A 15,416-nucleotide genomic window follows, 5' to 3' on the forward strand; every position below is an offset into this window, starting at 1 on the left:
CCCCGACGGCCCCGGACCTGCCTACCACGGAACTCCATTTCCCAGAAGCCTTCGCGGCTAGCAGTGGGATCATTCCCTGAAGGCTCAACCCTATTTTCCCTTTTGGAACGCTGCCTGATTCTGCGCATGTGCCAGAGTGGAGCCAATCGCAAGGAGAAATAAAATGCGAAGCATCTCTTCGCCAATCAGCAGAGGTCACAATATTTCTCTTGCCTCTATTTCGCCCCTTCCGCGCGTTTTCACGAGAGTCCTATGGTCTCAACGTGTTTCTATGGCAACCCTCTGCTATCCGCTTGATAAATCAAAAGCCTCCCCTTCTTCTAGAAAAGGCAGAACGCTGGACTTCAATACCCAGTTGCCACCTGACCCCTGTTCTGTTTCTCCTCACAAAAGTGCCCGGCGGGACCTCTAAAAACGGAGATGCGGTGAAGTTAGGAAGACGTGCGAAGGCATGCGCACAGCGCTCTGGGAAACGTAGTCTTTGCGCTGGCGCGGAGGCTCCCAAGTGGAGAAATTCCGTGTACGTTCACGAGGCAGTGATAGTGGCTGTGACGCAGCACCTGTGACGCGCAACCTGTAAGAGGAATCCGGTCTCTGGCTCTCCTCGGGCTGGGGTCGCGGCTTTTAACTGCGGACTGCAATCTCGAGGTGAGGAGACGCCGGGATTGGGATGACAGAACTCCGAAGGCTTGGGGGGCGGGGCGCTCCGGTCTTTTCTGAGGGCTAGTGGAAAATTCTGTTGGCGTCCGCGGCAAAGGGCGCGTTACCTTGGGCGGTAGGTCTAGGTAAAGTCTTGAACCCTGGTTCAGAGCATGTTGCGGGCCAGGCTGTTGTTTAAGTGGTTTCCAGTCCTCGTCGGCAGCCCTGAGAGGAGCGATTCCATGTCACTTTATCTTGGAGTGGGGAGAACGAGGCACGAGAAGGTGGGTTGTTTGAAGTTGTTGGCAGTGTTGGGCAGGATCTTGAGAGATGAATGAATGGGAGTTGCTTGAAGTTGTTGGCAAAGTTGGGCAGGATCTTGAGCGGTGAATGAATGGGAGTTCCTTCTGAAGGTCAAAGGACTGAACATTTAATTGAGCGCTTTCTGTGCCAGGTGCCTGCTGCCCTCGCATTTTCTCCTCCGACCTCCGCATACCCACTGATTAGTGTAGCTCCTTGGTTTTCTTGGATGTCCCTGGCTCCAGGATTATCTCGGGAATCAGACCCGGGAAATCGAGTATTTCTGTATTTCTGCCAGGAAAGGCTTGAATAGACGCTGAGAGGACTGTACGTTGCCTAGGGCAATTCGGGTTAAGTTTTGCTGCTAATTTATGAATCAAGTTCTGGTTTTCAGAGCTTTTTTTGGTTTTTAGAATTACGGATGAGTGCCTGCGGATCTCTTGTGCTTGGCCCATTTTGAACATGTGGAAACTGAGGCGCAGAGAGAGTGAATGATCTGGCCATCGTCCCACACTAACAAACAGCAAGACCCCAGGGCCCATGGTTTGGCTTAAGTCACTCTGACAGGCTGGGTGACCTTGAGGGTGCCCGTTTCTTCTCTCCCGTGGCAAGAGATGTGGACAGATCGTGATTTGGAAACTAGACAGATACTTTAAGCTCAGCTAAAGGAGAGAATTTGCCTGGTGAGGACTGTGGGACATTAGGGAGTATTTACCTCCTGGAGGTGGGGTGAAGGTAGATTTAAATGAGCCCCATCTAGCTAGCTTCGTGGGAATGCAGACCCAGCATGGCCAGATCCTAAGATTTTTTTCAGAAGCTGGAGATCTGTATAGGTGAAATATCCCAGTTTGGGACTTCTTGAGGTAATTTTCTTTCAAGACCTCCCATATGCCAACACCGCGTGGGCCAAATATAGTATCTGTGGGCTGAATTATACTCACAGGTTGAGGCTTACCTCTTTCATGTGAAGAAAATCTTTGAGTGAATGTTAGCACTTACTGCCGTGTCGCATTGCCTTAATCCCAATCCCCATGCCTTATCACATTGCCACAAAATCTAGAAAGCTTGGAAGACCTTTTTTGTTTTTCATAAATTTCATGCCCAAACCTGACCAGAACTGCTGTAATTTATAATCTGTAATTATCCTACCTAGTGGGAGTATTTATCTGTAGGTAGGATAATTACAGATTAGTGGGAAATATTGAAATGTTCAATAGCAAAATGCTGCCTGGCCTGTTACAGAACAGACCACTGGCAGGGTGGGTGAGGGCATCATATATATATTTTTCTAATATTTTCTGGATACCTCGAGTTTTGGACTCCATTACAAATCCCTATTTGGGGCCCCCCTCTTGGCTGCACCCTGTTACAATTCTACATTGCACTGGCATTCTAATGAAATATAATGTATAAATGTGTGTCACCTTTGTAAAATCTGAAAGATTTGTGGACCTTGGTCATTAAGTCATCCCGCTGCTTCGTGATACAGAGTGTTTTCAGTGCTCCGTGGACACCTGCTCCTTAGGAAATTCACAGGGACTACAAATGTGTAAAAAGCCGTCCATGTTTTACAGTGACCATAATTTTTTTTTTTTAGTGAAAAAAGTGACTAGAATAAAAACCATGCCAGACACTCTGCTTTGTAAGATTTAAGAGTTATCTCATGAAGCTTTTGTTTAGTTACGCATGTGAATGAGCAGTCATGGTATAGTTTGTCCATGTTACTGTCGGTCAAGGTTAAAAAAAGAAAGTTGAAGAATTCTGCTGCTGTTGAAATAGCAACAGTTTGTCCGAGGCCAACTGTCTTGGATGCAAATCCTAGAGAGGACAGATAATCTGGGCTTTCAGAAGCATTGTCCCAAGGGTTCAATGAGAGATACATGTTCTGTTAACGGATATTCTGTGCTGTGCTACGACAGAGCAGTACGCAAGACAGGTTCCAGATGTGTACTTATTGATTGTGATTAAGTACTAAGAATGGTTGTGAAGTTGTTGTGTCAGCTCTGAAGCACAGTGGAAACTTGGGGCCGGGGTAGTTTCAATAAATAACAGTTGTGATTCCTGCAGGGAAACTGATGTCCTGACTCATCTGACTTCTGGACAGTTTGGGGGCTCATTCAACATGGCCAGGAAATCAGCCCTGGAAGGAAGGAAGACTTTCTCCCAGTTACCTTGTCCTTCCTGCAGCCCTGCGAGCTGGGAATGTGGAGGGGAAGGAGGGGGAGCTTAAACCAGACTGCTGGGCCTAGTCAGCTACTACTGAGGTGAGTTGAGGGTCCCTCCAGCCTAACAGATCATCGCCAAAAGCCTCACAGTTGGCCTGCTTTTGTTCTTGGTGCACTGTGCTCTCCTGGCCATGAGTGATCTTTTTAATACTTATCTGAGATATATTTATTGATTTTAGAGAGCGGAAGGGGGAGGGAGGGAGACAGAAGAACAGAGAAAGAGAGAGAGAGAAGTGTGAGGTGTGAGAGACAAACATTGATCAGTTGCCTCCTGTAGGGATCGAACCTGCAACCTTTTGGACTATGGGGTGACACTCCAACTGACTGAACCATCCAGCCCGGAAGCCTTGAGCAATCTTAAAGTAAAACTCTCACGTTCTTACTCTCCTGCTCAGTACCCTTCCAGGAGCCGTATTGCTCACAGGATAAAAGTCAGGTTTCTCAGCTTTTTCCTGCATGATCTGGGTCCTATGCCCGTCCATGGCATCTTACCTTCCCTTTTACTCACACAAGCCATACTTCCTTGTTGGACTTGTAGTAAAATGTTCCACTGTACTTTCCAGGCCCTCTGCTAGAATACCCAGCCTCCCTTTGATGGCTGGTAAGTCTTACACAGCCTTTGAGACTCAGCCCTCACCTTTCCAGAGCCCTCTCCAGCTCTGGTCTCCTCCCATAGCACTGCCCATTGCCCCCACTGTGGAATGAATTGCCCTGGATGTGTATATCCCTGGTTACATCTGTCAGCCCTGCCAGGTTAGACACAACTGCCTTTTGGTCGAGTCCTTCCTGTGTGTCAGGAACAATGCAGGAGCTTCCCAGCAGCATCTCAGTCACTTCTCAGAGCAGCCCTTGAGATGGGGTAGAAATCAGGGCTCTGAAGGGGGTATGTGACTTGATTGCCAACAGTTACCCACAGAGGAAGGTAGTGGGGCCATGCGTCAGACCCAAACTAAAGACTCAGGTTTCGTTCTTACTTGAAATGTGTGTGTGTGTGTGTGTGTGTGTGTGTGTGTGTGTGTGTGTGTGTGTGTGTTGGTGGAGGTCTGGAAGGCATGCACCAGATAGCCCCAGGCTCGCCTGGAAATAGGGTGCTGGGGAAAGCTGCCACTTTTTATGGTCAGTACTTCTCCAGGCTTTGAAGTTTTAGTCTATTCCCTGGGAACCTTTAAAGTTAAGTAAGATGGCATCGCTAAAATCGGCAGACAGACGCTTCTAGCTGTCATGTAGCTGGAAGTGGATCGAGCACCACATACAAGGGCTCTTGCCCCCTCTATGTTGTACTGAATCTAATCAGGCTGCTGCTCCACTGACTAGTTTCCAGGAAATGCATCAGGCAGACGAGCAGCTAAATGACACCAAGAGGATGCACTCTATCCAGAATGTGGCACTCCAAATCAGGAGCATGGGATTAAAAAGGCGGAAAGGTGCAGGTACAGGTAAAAACCCTTCCAAAGCATATCAGCCCAGTACAAAGCGTAGGCCTCCGTGGTTTCTGATTCAAACAAGCCAACTATAAAAACATACCATCGAACCCAGTCAAAATCAGAGACAGAAAGCAGAATGGTGGGTGACCGGCTGGGGATAGGGGAAATGGAAAATCAGTGTTTAGTGGGGACGCAGTTTTAGCTTTGCAAGATGAAGAGATTTCTGGAGATGGATGGTGGGAATAATTGTGCAACAGTGTGGATGTGCTTAATGCCGCTGGACTGTACACTAAAAATTGGTTAAGATGGGAGGTTTTGTATGGCTTTTACCAAAAGAAAAAAAAAAGGGAAAAACCATTGAGATGCAGAACAAATCCGAATACTGACTTTGGATGTGGTGTACATATGTGTGCAGTGGTAAGGGGTTCTCCTGTGAACACTGAAGTAGTCTCAGGTGAAATCTGGTGCCACCTGGGATTAACTTTTAAACCTTTTCACCTCTACCAAAAAAATAAAAATAAAAGTGGGAAAGGAGGCTTAATGAACCAAACAGACATGTCCATAGGATGGGGATTGAAGCTGGGTGAGGGATATGTGGCTGTTTGTTGCATACATGTCTCTATTTGGGAACGTTTGAAAATTTCCATAATAAAAGCTTCAAATCTTGAACAAACATTGAATAAGCAAAAGCCAGAAATCAATGGATTTTAGGATCCATTGATCCTGGGTTTAAGTCCTGCATGTGTCCCTTCACCAAGACTGTGCCCTTGCCTACAATATATGGGGACACCCTGTCTCTTAGTCGGAAGGTCCTTGCAAGACAATTTTTCCAAAGGCCTGGCATACTGCGGGTGGGGGTGGGGTACACTGAGTGAGTCATTGGGCCCCTCCCCAGCTCTGGAGTCACTGACAGTGTGTTGTGTTTCAGTAATTTGTGACCCTCGGGGACGTGGCCATGGACTTCACTTTGGAGGACTGGGAGCAGCTGGGGCTGGACCAGGAGGACCTGTTTTGGGACAAGGCACTGGACAACTACCAGAATCTCTTCTTGCTGAGTGAGTATGTGCCCCAGCCTTGCTTGGGGATCCCCCGTGGCTCCCTGTCACCCCCAGGATGGACTCGCAGCTCCTGAACATGTCGGAGCCAGCATGATGTAGCTCAGTAATGCTCAGCTGGCTGAGTCCCCCAGGGGACATTAGCAATGCCTGGTGACACATCCTAGCATGCAGGCATAACCCTTACAACTAAGGATTACCTGACCCCAATGCATTCGGTGGCACGGTTGACAAGCCCGGCACCAGCCCGTCTGCTACCACAGCTTCAGCAGCACTTTGCTGTTTGTCATTATAGAGTGATTCCTTGTGCTGACACTTTGGGGTCTTCACATTTGCTCTCCCCTCTGCCTGTAAGATTCTTGTCCCTTCCTTGTCTTGGGGCTTCCCTAAGACTGAAATTGCAACCCCATTAATACTCTCTCCTCTCTCTCCTGCTTTGCTTGCTACCCCTCCTTCATTTTCTGGCTGCTGCTTCTATGGTCTGTCTCCTCCTGCCAGATGGAAGCTCCCTGAGGGCACCTGTGCTGCTCACTGGTGGACACCAGCACTTGCAGCAAGCAATACCTGCCATGGGGAGTCAGTAAACGGCTCCTTAGTTAATAAATGAATGAACAGTGAGAGATGCTGTGTCAGGAGCCAGGTCCCGGGCTGAGTGAGTCCTCAAAACTCTTTCCTTCAGTCTTCCAGTTACCCTGTGAGGAAATTTGACTCTCCCTATTTTGCTGAGCTTTCTTAAACCTATTGAAAGAGGGAGAGTCATTTTCGTAGCCACATTTAGGTTCCCAGGACTACCCCCAGGTTTGGTGATTTATTAGGATGTGCAGGACTCACTGTAGAGTTGTCCTTATGCCATGATCCGTGACAGTGAAAGGACACACAGCACAGTTAGTAAGGGGAAAGGCACATGGGGGTCAAGTGCACGGGAGATGGGAGACAACTTCCAGAGCCCTCTCCCTATGGAGTCACACAGGACGCATTTAATTCCCCCAGCAACGAGGTGTGACAGCATGTGTGAGATGTTGACCAGGGATGCTCCTTAGAGACTCACACCCAGGGCTGGTCATGGAGGCACTCTCTCTGCCTGGAACACACCAACACTGCAGACACTCAGAAGGAAAGCAGGTGTTCAGCAGAACAGTTTGGGCACACAGAGCCCCTCTGATTAGTCAGAGAATGCGGGAACCCTCCTGAAATCCAGGTTCCCAGACAGCAGCAGCAGCCCAGGGCAGCCTTGAGAGCAGGCTTTTCCATGGAGAGCAGCCAGCCTGCTCTGTTAGCCTCTTTCTCAGGCTGTGACCCCCAGCATCGCACGGTAAGCAAGCGGTGCGGCTGAGACTTTGCTTGGGACCTGTGCAGCTGCAGGGTCCCAGAGTCCCAGCTCCATAATACTCACCTCAGTTGGATCCATTCATTCCCTTTCCAAAAACAGAGGAATTTACTCCAAAAGATGAGAAAAAGAAAAGATTATATACTGGAAACTATATGTAATTTTATCACATTGGGATAGGTTTTCTCCAAACTGTACCCAATAGGTGCTATCAAAGCAGCTTCGGGGAGGTCCGGACTCAGCATCTTTTCAGTGTTTCAGCTCCAGCCTGCAGGAGAAATGCATTTCCTTTGACTCCCCTGCTCATCTGTGTATATGTATGGGTTTCCTATGGTTGCTTCTACAAATGCCACAAGTGTAGCAGCTTAAAACAACACATTCTTACGGTTCTGTGGGTCAGAAGCTTAAGATGGACCTGACTGAGCTAAAAATAGGTGTTGGCAGGGCTGGCCCCAGGGGAGAATCTGTTTCCTTGCCCCTTCTCAGCTTCTAGAAGCCTCCTCCTCTGCTTGCCTTATAGTGCCTTCCTTCATCTTTGAAGCCGGCAGTGGCCTTTCCCCTGGATTGTGACTTGGCTCCTTTCCTTGAGGAATTTGGGGCAGGACACTGTGCAGGACTGCTTGAGCTCTAGAATCCCGACGTCCTCAATCATGGGGCCCAATCCCCAGAGGCCTCGGACGATGTGTGGTCTATACGTAAATGAGTGAACCATGAATGGTTATGTGTGGGCCTCTTCACCTTGCAAGTTCTGCTAATCCCTTGAGGTGTTGTAAGTCCTGTGCCCACAGCCCCAGCTGTCATAGCTCTGACCATCCTGGATTATGACTGTCTCAGGCCCTCTTCCACTGGACCAGGAACCCTGCAGGGTGGGTGTCCCTGCAGTCAGCTAGCACTGCAGCTAGATAAAGCATGCTGGATAGAGCATTGCACAGTCAAGAGATCCAGAAGGTTCCCATTGAGCAGCTGGATGTCCTCCACGTCCTGGTTGACAACAATGCTGTTCTCTCCCTGCAGACCCCCTCAGACCCAGCCTGACCGATGCAGATGGTGGAGAAGAGCGGAAGAACCTGGTGAGAGGAGGTTCAGAAGTGACGGGCCCTGGTGAGTGGGAGAGGAGGGGCCACCAGCCCCCAGTGGGAGGGTGGGAGGATCCAGGGGCATGGCCCTCTGTGCTCTCATGGACCCCAAACTTCAGCACCCCCAGCCTCTGGGATTTTAGTCTTCCACATGCTGGCTTCTGTCCCTTTGTCCTGACAGAGATGAGGACCCTCATTCTGCATGCCTGCCTTGTCTCTGTCTACCTCAGTGTACAGCACATGGCTGTCCCGGTACCTTTCCTGTCCCCTCCTTGGTCCTTCCAGACTCAGCAGGGGGCAGCCTTCCATTTCCTAAGCTGGTCTCTATCTTACTGCTTCATGTCCCCTGAATACTGTGGACACCTTGGTCTACATATTTCGACCCCTTTATGCAGGCCCAGCCCCCCTTCCTGGCCCACGGAGCAGAGCAGACGGCCACAACTCAAGCGTGAGCACTTGCTCTGCTCTCTCCCAGGCCACGGTTCCCCCAGGGGAAGCTGGTCAAGATGTCCCCACTGGGAGAAAGAAGAGGCAGGGGCCTTGCCTAGGGCACAACAGACTTTTTTTCATGGTTTGATTGTTAAGAGAAGGATCCCGAACCAGAAACCGTAGAGTGGTGGCTGCACGTGTTGGTCAGCGTGCAGGTCCATTCTTGGCTCATCCGGCAGTCTCCTGCAGTGTTCTCACGCAGGTGACTAACCCAGGCACAGATTCCTGCTCTCTTGGATTTCTCTTTCTGCCACTTTAACATAAGGCTGTTTCTAAGCGCCTGCGACTTTATCAATGGCTAGATACAGCCTTTGTGTTAACAGTTGTATGGCATTATTATCATTTATATCTCTTGTCTCTTGGTCAGTGTTCTTCTCTAGGAAGTACATCTCAGCTGATGAGGATGATGATGGAGTATGTCTGCCAAGAGGCCCCCCCACTACCCCATGGAGGCCCTGCAGTTGCCCAGCTCCTGTCTTTAAATCCTCTTGGACATGGGTTTCCCATTTCCTGTGATGCCAGTTCCAACTGGATCACCATTTTGACCTCTTCTTCATCCCCTGATGGACAGGCCTGACTCAGGACCCATCCCCTGTTCTCTGTCTCGTCTGTGTTCTCGCCCTGCAGCTCGTCTTTTCACCCAGGCAAACAGAAGGCATTCACACTTTCTCTCTTTCAGACACAGCTGAGGCCAAGATCTCTGTGCTGCAAGAATTCTCGGAAGAAAGGCTCTCTCAGGAGATTACGGAGATGTTTTCCAAGGATGGCCTCTGGAACCCTAACTTGGGAGAAGCCTGTGTGGGTGAGAGCTGGTTGGATAATTTGCTAGGAGATCCAGAAACTCTTCTGAGCTCTGACACTGTCACCAACAAGGAAAGTCCCACAGAGTGCAGGGGTCATGAACTCAAGAGCAGCCTCAGTCTTGAGTCCCTCCTTTTCACTGGAGAGGATTCCCTGATCTCTGATGTTTCCGAGAAGAGCCTGATGCCAGCTCAGTCTCAGGAGTGTAGGAATGACTTCGGCTCCCACTCAGGGCAGAGTCAGCAGGATACTGTCCAGGAAGGTGTGAAACCATATAAATGTAGTGAATGCGGGAAGAACTTCAGCCGGAGTTGCGATCTCCTGCAGCACTGGATTATTCATATGAGGGAGAAACCAACTGGGAATGAAGAGGATGAGAATAGTTCCGACCAGAGTTCTTGCCTTTTTGAGTATCCAGTGATTCACACAGACCATGCATCCTATGTGTGCGACAAGTGCGGGGAAACTTTTAGTCACAACACACACCTTCTGTTACATCAGAAAATTCACACTGAAGAAGAAACATGTAAGAGTCAGGACAGTGACCACCCACCAGGTCCTGGCTCACAGCCTGTTGAGCAGCACAAAACCCACAAAGGTGGTAAATCCTACAAGTACAATGAGTGTGGCAAGAGTTTCAGCCAAACCATTCCTCTTACTCAGCATCAGAAGACCCACGTGCAGAAACGCTATGAATGTGCCAAATGCAAGGCCACCTTCAACTTTAACAAACACCTGCTCCAACATCAGAAGATTCATGCTGTGAAAACTACCCCTGAGTGTCAGGAATGCGGAAAGGCCTTCAGGCAGAGGTCATCCCTCATCAAACACCAGTCCGTTCACACTGGAGAAAAGCCGTATAAATGTGATGAGTGTGGGAAAGCCTTCAGCTATGTCTTGACCCTAAGGAGCCACCAAAAGGTTCACAGTAGAGAGAAGCCTTACAAATGCAATGAGTGTGGGAAAGCCTTCTACCGGAACACTCACTTGAGTGAACATCAGAGGATTCACACGGGCTACCGGCCCCACAAATGTGACAAGTGCACCAAGAGTTTCAACCGGCCTTCCCACCTGATGCGACACCAGTCTGTTCATGCCACGGAAAAGCCCTACAGCTGTGCCGAATGCAAGGAGACCTTTAGCCATAATGAAGACCTTGTTCAACACCAGAAAATCCACGCCGTGGAAACCCGCCATGAATGTCAGGAGTGTGGTGAGCACTTCATTTGCAGCTCGACCCTAACTAGCCACCAGAGAATTCACACTCAAGAACAAGGACTTGATGAGAGTGGAAAGATCTTGAATCAGAACCTAGAACAAAAAGAGCATCCGGGAACTGCCGAGGAGCCCTTTAAGTGTAACAAATGCGAGAAAACCTTCGGCTGCAGCAAATACCTGACTCAGCATGAGAGGCTTCACACCAGGGAGAAGCCCTTTGAGTGTAACCAGTGTAAGAAAGCCTTTGACCAAAGTACACAACTCACTCGCCACCAGATGAGCCACTCTGGAGTGAGGCCATATAAATGCGGGGACTGTGGGAAGGCCTTCACCCGTAGCACCTCCCTCACCAAACATCAATGCCTACACAAGAGCGAGTGCCCCTTTAAGTGTAATGAATGTGGAAAGACGTTCAGTCACAATGCACATCTCTCAGAACATCAGTTAATTCACACTGTAGAAAAACCCTTCCAATGTAACCAGTGTGCCACAGCCTTTGGGCACAGTAAGTACCTCACTCAGCATCAGAGAAGTCATACTAGAAAGCCATCTTTTGAGCGGCACCTTTCTAAGCATCAGAGGGTTCACATCTGTGAGAAACCCTGTAAATGTGGCGACTGTGAAAAAACCTTCAGCCTGAATGCTCCACTTACTCGACACTAGAGAGTTCACACTGGGGAAAAGCCTTACTTTTGTCAGGAATGTGGGAAAGCCTTCAGCTAGAGCTCATGCCTTTCTGTTCATTGGAGAGTTCACACTGGGGAAAAGCCCTTTCGGTGTGTCTCATGTGGGAAAGGCTTTTCCCAGAAAGCAAATCTGAGGCAGCATGAGAGAATTCACACTGGGGAGAATGCCATGTGTGTGGGAAAGCCTTTGGCTTCAGAGCGCATCTCAGTGAGCACCAGAGAATTCACACCCAAGAGAAACCATATCAGTGTCAACACTGTCAGAAAGCCTTCCGCTTCTACGTAGGTGTCTGCCGACACTGATAGAAAGTCCACACTCAAAAGTAACAAGTAGCAATACTACTTGTGGCTGCCAGGTGGCAGCAGGGCCCAACATCTGAGACCTAAAGTTGAAACCATCACATGGTAAGTCCATCCTCCCCTCACCCCCTGCAGAATAGACAAATCTCTTTATTAATAAAGATTGACTAGGAAAATTTGCACACAGGTTTCATTAAAACAATGACAACAAAAAAAGAAGCTGTGTAGCATCCAAATTCACAGATAGACTCTGGAGACAGTCTGCCGGATGTAAACCTCACCTCTGCCACCTAAGTGACCTGCTGACTCATGGAACCTCTCAGGGCCCCAGTATACAGTAGTTACCTACCTCGGAGAGGGCTGCTGTGAGGACAAATAGGTGCAAAGCACTTAGAACTGAATGCCCCGCACATAGTTCTCACCAAGCATGAGCTATATACATGCATCACATACACTCTTTTACGTTAGAAGACTTAGCAACCTTCTACCTCTTTACCGTAGTTAATGTCTTAATTTTTTTTAAAGATTTTATTATTTATTTTGAGAGAGAGGAGAAGGGAAGGAAAAAAGAAACAGGAAAACCTCAATGGCTCGTTGCCTCTCATGCATCCTCTCCTAGGGACCTGGCCCACAACTCAGGCATGTACCCTGACTGGGAATTGAACCAGTGACCCTATGGTTCGCAGGCTGGCACTCAGTCCACTGAGCCACACCAGCCATAGCTAATGTCTTTTATTTATTTTTTTAAAGTTTTTATCCAAAATGCCTTTGGCTTAATTTGGTTCCCCAAACTTGGCACATGAATGAATCTTGTTTTTTAAGTCTAACCTTGTCCTTCCCTCCATCTCTGCTCTGTCCTAGTATTAACTAGTCCACAGAAAGCCAATAAGAACATTTAAACTAACATCAAATGGCCAAAACGTTCTACCTCCTAACCTTTCATACCTCTCATTCAGACGGACCCTTTCCACATTGACATGCTACCTTTTCCCATAATCCCCCATTTCAAGTTGTTTGGTTATATTTAAAATGATACCAAATTTGTCATGGGAGTTAATGACACTGGAAACAGCTGGATTCAGTCAGGAAAGCTGCACTGGGTATTGCCACAGTTAACACTACACAGAGGACAGGCTTGTGAAAATTGTAATGGACTGTGAAAACTGCGATTGATTACCAGAATGTTCTTCAAACACCATTTTTCTAAGCTGACGACTCACCAGGCGCTTTGCTAGGCACCAGGGCAGGGAATATCAATGTGGTAAACCCTGCCCTTGCCTTGAAGTTTCTGGAATCCAAGGGAAACGGATGGTACCATTTTCATAGGGAGTGCTGTTCTTGACAAGTGACATCTTAAAATGCCACATTCCCTCATGGCACGGTAAGTTCTGGGGCCACTGAGGACTGCTGGAGAGCCCCGTGAGAAAATGAGCCTTCCTCTTGGAGCCGTCAGCAGATCGCCTTGGCCAGGCCTGTTCAGCAGAGACTCACCTCATGGAACCACACAGCCTTCTTCTCCCTCTTGATGGCACCTCATCTCCGGGCTTTCGTGCCCTGCCCACTAAGCGAGCAAGTCATGTGTTTACTGAAGCACAAACAGAATCTTATGAGGACACTGGACTCTTAATATCTTTCATATTCTTGGTGCTAAAAAAGTTTAGGAGTATGTGCCCTGTGCTCCTGGACTTTTAAAACCTTGTGCCTTGAGTTCTGCTGGTTGGTTCTGTTGTTGAAACTTGGAATTTAGTGGTTGATCATTGGGCCCACTACACAGTGGGGAGCACACTGGTTTTCTGTCGACCAGAACGTACAGCTCCCTGTGCATGATCTGGTCTGGGCGACAGGCCTGCTGCATACCAAAGGGGATTACAAAGTATTCAGGGTAGGCCAGAGGTGGAGGCTCAAATCGAGAAGTGTGTCCAATGAAGTTTTGACAGCGCACACACAGGTCAGAGACGCTTTGGAAAATCAGCCATGGGAGTGGCGGGGGAGGCAGTTTCTGTAACTAATGACCTGTATTGAGGGCCAGGGTAGAAATGCCCTTGTGTATATGTTGGTTTTCTGATTAAAGTTTTTTTTTAAATTATTTTTCAAGTACAGTTTTCTGTCTTTTACTCCCATCCCAGCCCACCCCCATGCTCCCCACCTCCCTCCCATTTCCACCCCCCTTAGCTGTTGTCCATGTGTCCTTTATGCTAGTTCCTCTAAATCCCTCCCCTATTTCCAATTAAAGTTTTGAATCTCAAGGTGTTGGTTCCTTCTCTCAGCCTGGTGCCACATGCCTGGCCAGGTACTGGATGTACAGAGGCCCTACCTGCCGGTTTTCATGTTCCAGTGGAGCGGGAGGGCTTGCAGTGGTGAAGACCATCCCTTATTGAGAGGGCAGTTAGCCCTGGCTGGTGTGGCTCAGTGGATTGAGCGCTGGCCTGCGAATCAAAGGGTCGCTGGTTCAATTCCCAGTCAGGGCACATGCCTGGGTTGCAGGCCAGGTCCCCTGGGTTGCAGGGGGTCACGTGAAAGGCAACCAAACATTGATGTTTCTCTTCCTCTCTTTCTCCCTCCCCATCTGAAATTTTAAATTTTTTTTTTAATTTTTAAAGATTTTATTTATTTATCTTTAGAGGGGAAGGGAAGGAGAGAGGGAGAGAAACATCAATGTATGGTTGCCTTTCATGCGTCCCCTGCTGGGAACTGGCCTGCAGGGAACCTGCCTGCAACCCCAGTGTGTGCCCTGACTGGGATCGAACCGCGACTGTCTGGTTCGCAGGCCCGCGCTCAATCCACTGAGCTACACCAGCCAGGGCTCCCATCTGAAATTTTAAAAAAATAAATAAACAAAAAAGAGGGCAGTTAAACATGTTTTCCCACAGACTGGAAGGGAAACCAAACAACTTCATCCCATCCTCAGATGCATCACCAAACCACACTTTTCCATTCTGGTGCAACCCTAATTAATCAAGGAGAAAGCATGGATGGCATGGTACTTACTTATCTCTACAAAGACACAGCAGGCCTCAGGCTCTGGCAATAATTCTAGCTAGAATTTAATATTACTTGGCTCTGTTGGCACTTAATTTTAATTCTCCCCCCTTTTTTTCCTTTACTAACAAAAGATAACTAGTTTCCCGCTCATGGTAGTGGTAGAAAGTCCTTTTTAAAAATAAATCGATTTAAGGGGAAAAAAGTAAACTGATTTAAAAAGGACGTACATGATGCACACGCACAGCAAAAACTGACAGTGGTATATAACTGAATGAGGGTTGGGGAGCACTGAGTTAACTAAAGCCTAACACGCACCCCTGCTGATAGGCTGCTGTGTCAGGAAGAACTAGATTATGATGTGGTAACACAGTTAAGTGTCAGATCTCAGTGGCTGAACAGAACAAAGGTTTATTTGGGTCACACTACATGTCCACTGTGTGTTGACAGGGGCTGGGGACAGTGTGTGGCTAGGTCTGTCCTGTCCACCTGAGAGACCAGGGTATAGCCCCACCAGCTGGAACATGTGGCCTTGGTTACCACAGCAGGAAAAGAGGGACCTGCAAGCTCCTGCAGGAGTTTATCACTGCCTCAGCCTGAAAGTGCCACAGAGCATTTCCATTCATGTGCCCCTTGGTCAGAACCAGTCACTTTGGCTCAACTGCAAAAGGGCTGGGAAGTGCCATCTCCTCTGTGCCCAACAGACGAGAACCGAGCCCTGGATGGTGTGGCTCAGTGGGTTGAGTGCCAGTCTGTGAACCAAAAAGTGGTCAGTTGGATTCCCAGTCAGGGCATGTGCCTGGGCTGCGGGCCAGGTCCCCAGTTGGCATGCAAGAGGCAACTGATTGATGTATTTATTTCTCACACATCAATGTTTTTCTCCCTCCCTCCCCTCTC

General features: G+C 48.6%; 1 protein-coding gene across 2 annotated transcripts; it reads left to right on the forward strand.

Moving 5' to 3' along the window:
• Positions 1-185: 185 nt before the first annotated feature.
• Positions 186-13,590, forward strand: ZNF473 (zinc finger protein 473). 2 transcript variants are annotated; one of them, XM_053659736.1, is made up of 5 exons: positions 186-648; positions 3,007-3,203; positions 5,517-5,643; positions 7,985-8,071; positions 9,215-13,590. In XM_053659736.1, the coding sequence occupies exons 3-5, from the start codon at positions 5,544-5,546 to the stop codon at positions 11,215-11,217; spliced, it is 2,190 nt and encodes a 729-aa protein (XP_053515711.1). In that variant the 5' UTR covers positions 186-648; positions 3,007-3,203; positions 5,517-5,543; the 3' UTR covers positions 11,218-13,590. The 2 variants fall into 2 exon arrangements, with proteins under 2 accessions (XP_053515711.1, XP_037002914.2); XM_037147019.2 differs by lacking the exon at positions 3,007-3,203.
• The last annotated feature ends 1,826 nt before the right edge of the window (positions 13,591-15,416 follow it).

Source organism: Artibeus jamaicensis, unplaced genomic scaffold (genome assembly GCF_021234435.1).
Source record: "Artibeus jamaicensis isolate MK-2021 breed Jamaican fruit bat unplaced genomic scaffold, CSHL_Jam_final scaffold_804, whole genome shotgun sequence".
In the NCBI taxonomy this organism is placed as follows: Eukaryota; Metazoa; Chordata; class Mammalia; order Chiroptera; family Phyllostomidae; genus Artibeus; species Artibeus jamaicensis.

Coding starts and splice junctions, on each gene's coding strand:
- ZNF473 (XM_053659736.1), top strand. CDS start 5,544: ATGGACTTCACTTTGGAGGACTGGGAGCAGCTGGGGCTGGACCAGGAG. Junction 5,644..7,984: donor CCAGAATCTCTTCTTGCTGA/GTGAGTATGTGC, acceptor CTCTCCCTGCAG/ACCCCCTCAGACCCAGCCTG. Junction 8,072..9,214: donor TTCAGAAGTGACGGGCCCTG/GTGAGTGGGAGA, acceptor TCTCTCTTTCAG/ACACAGCTGAGGCCAAGATC.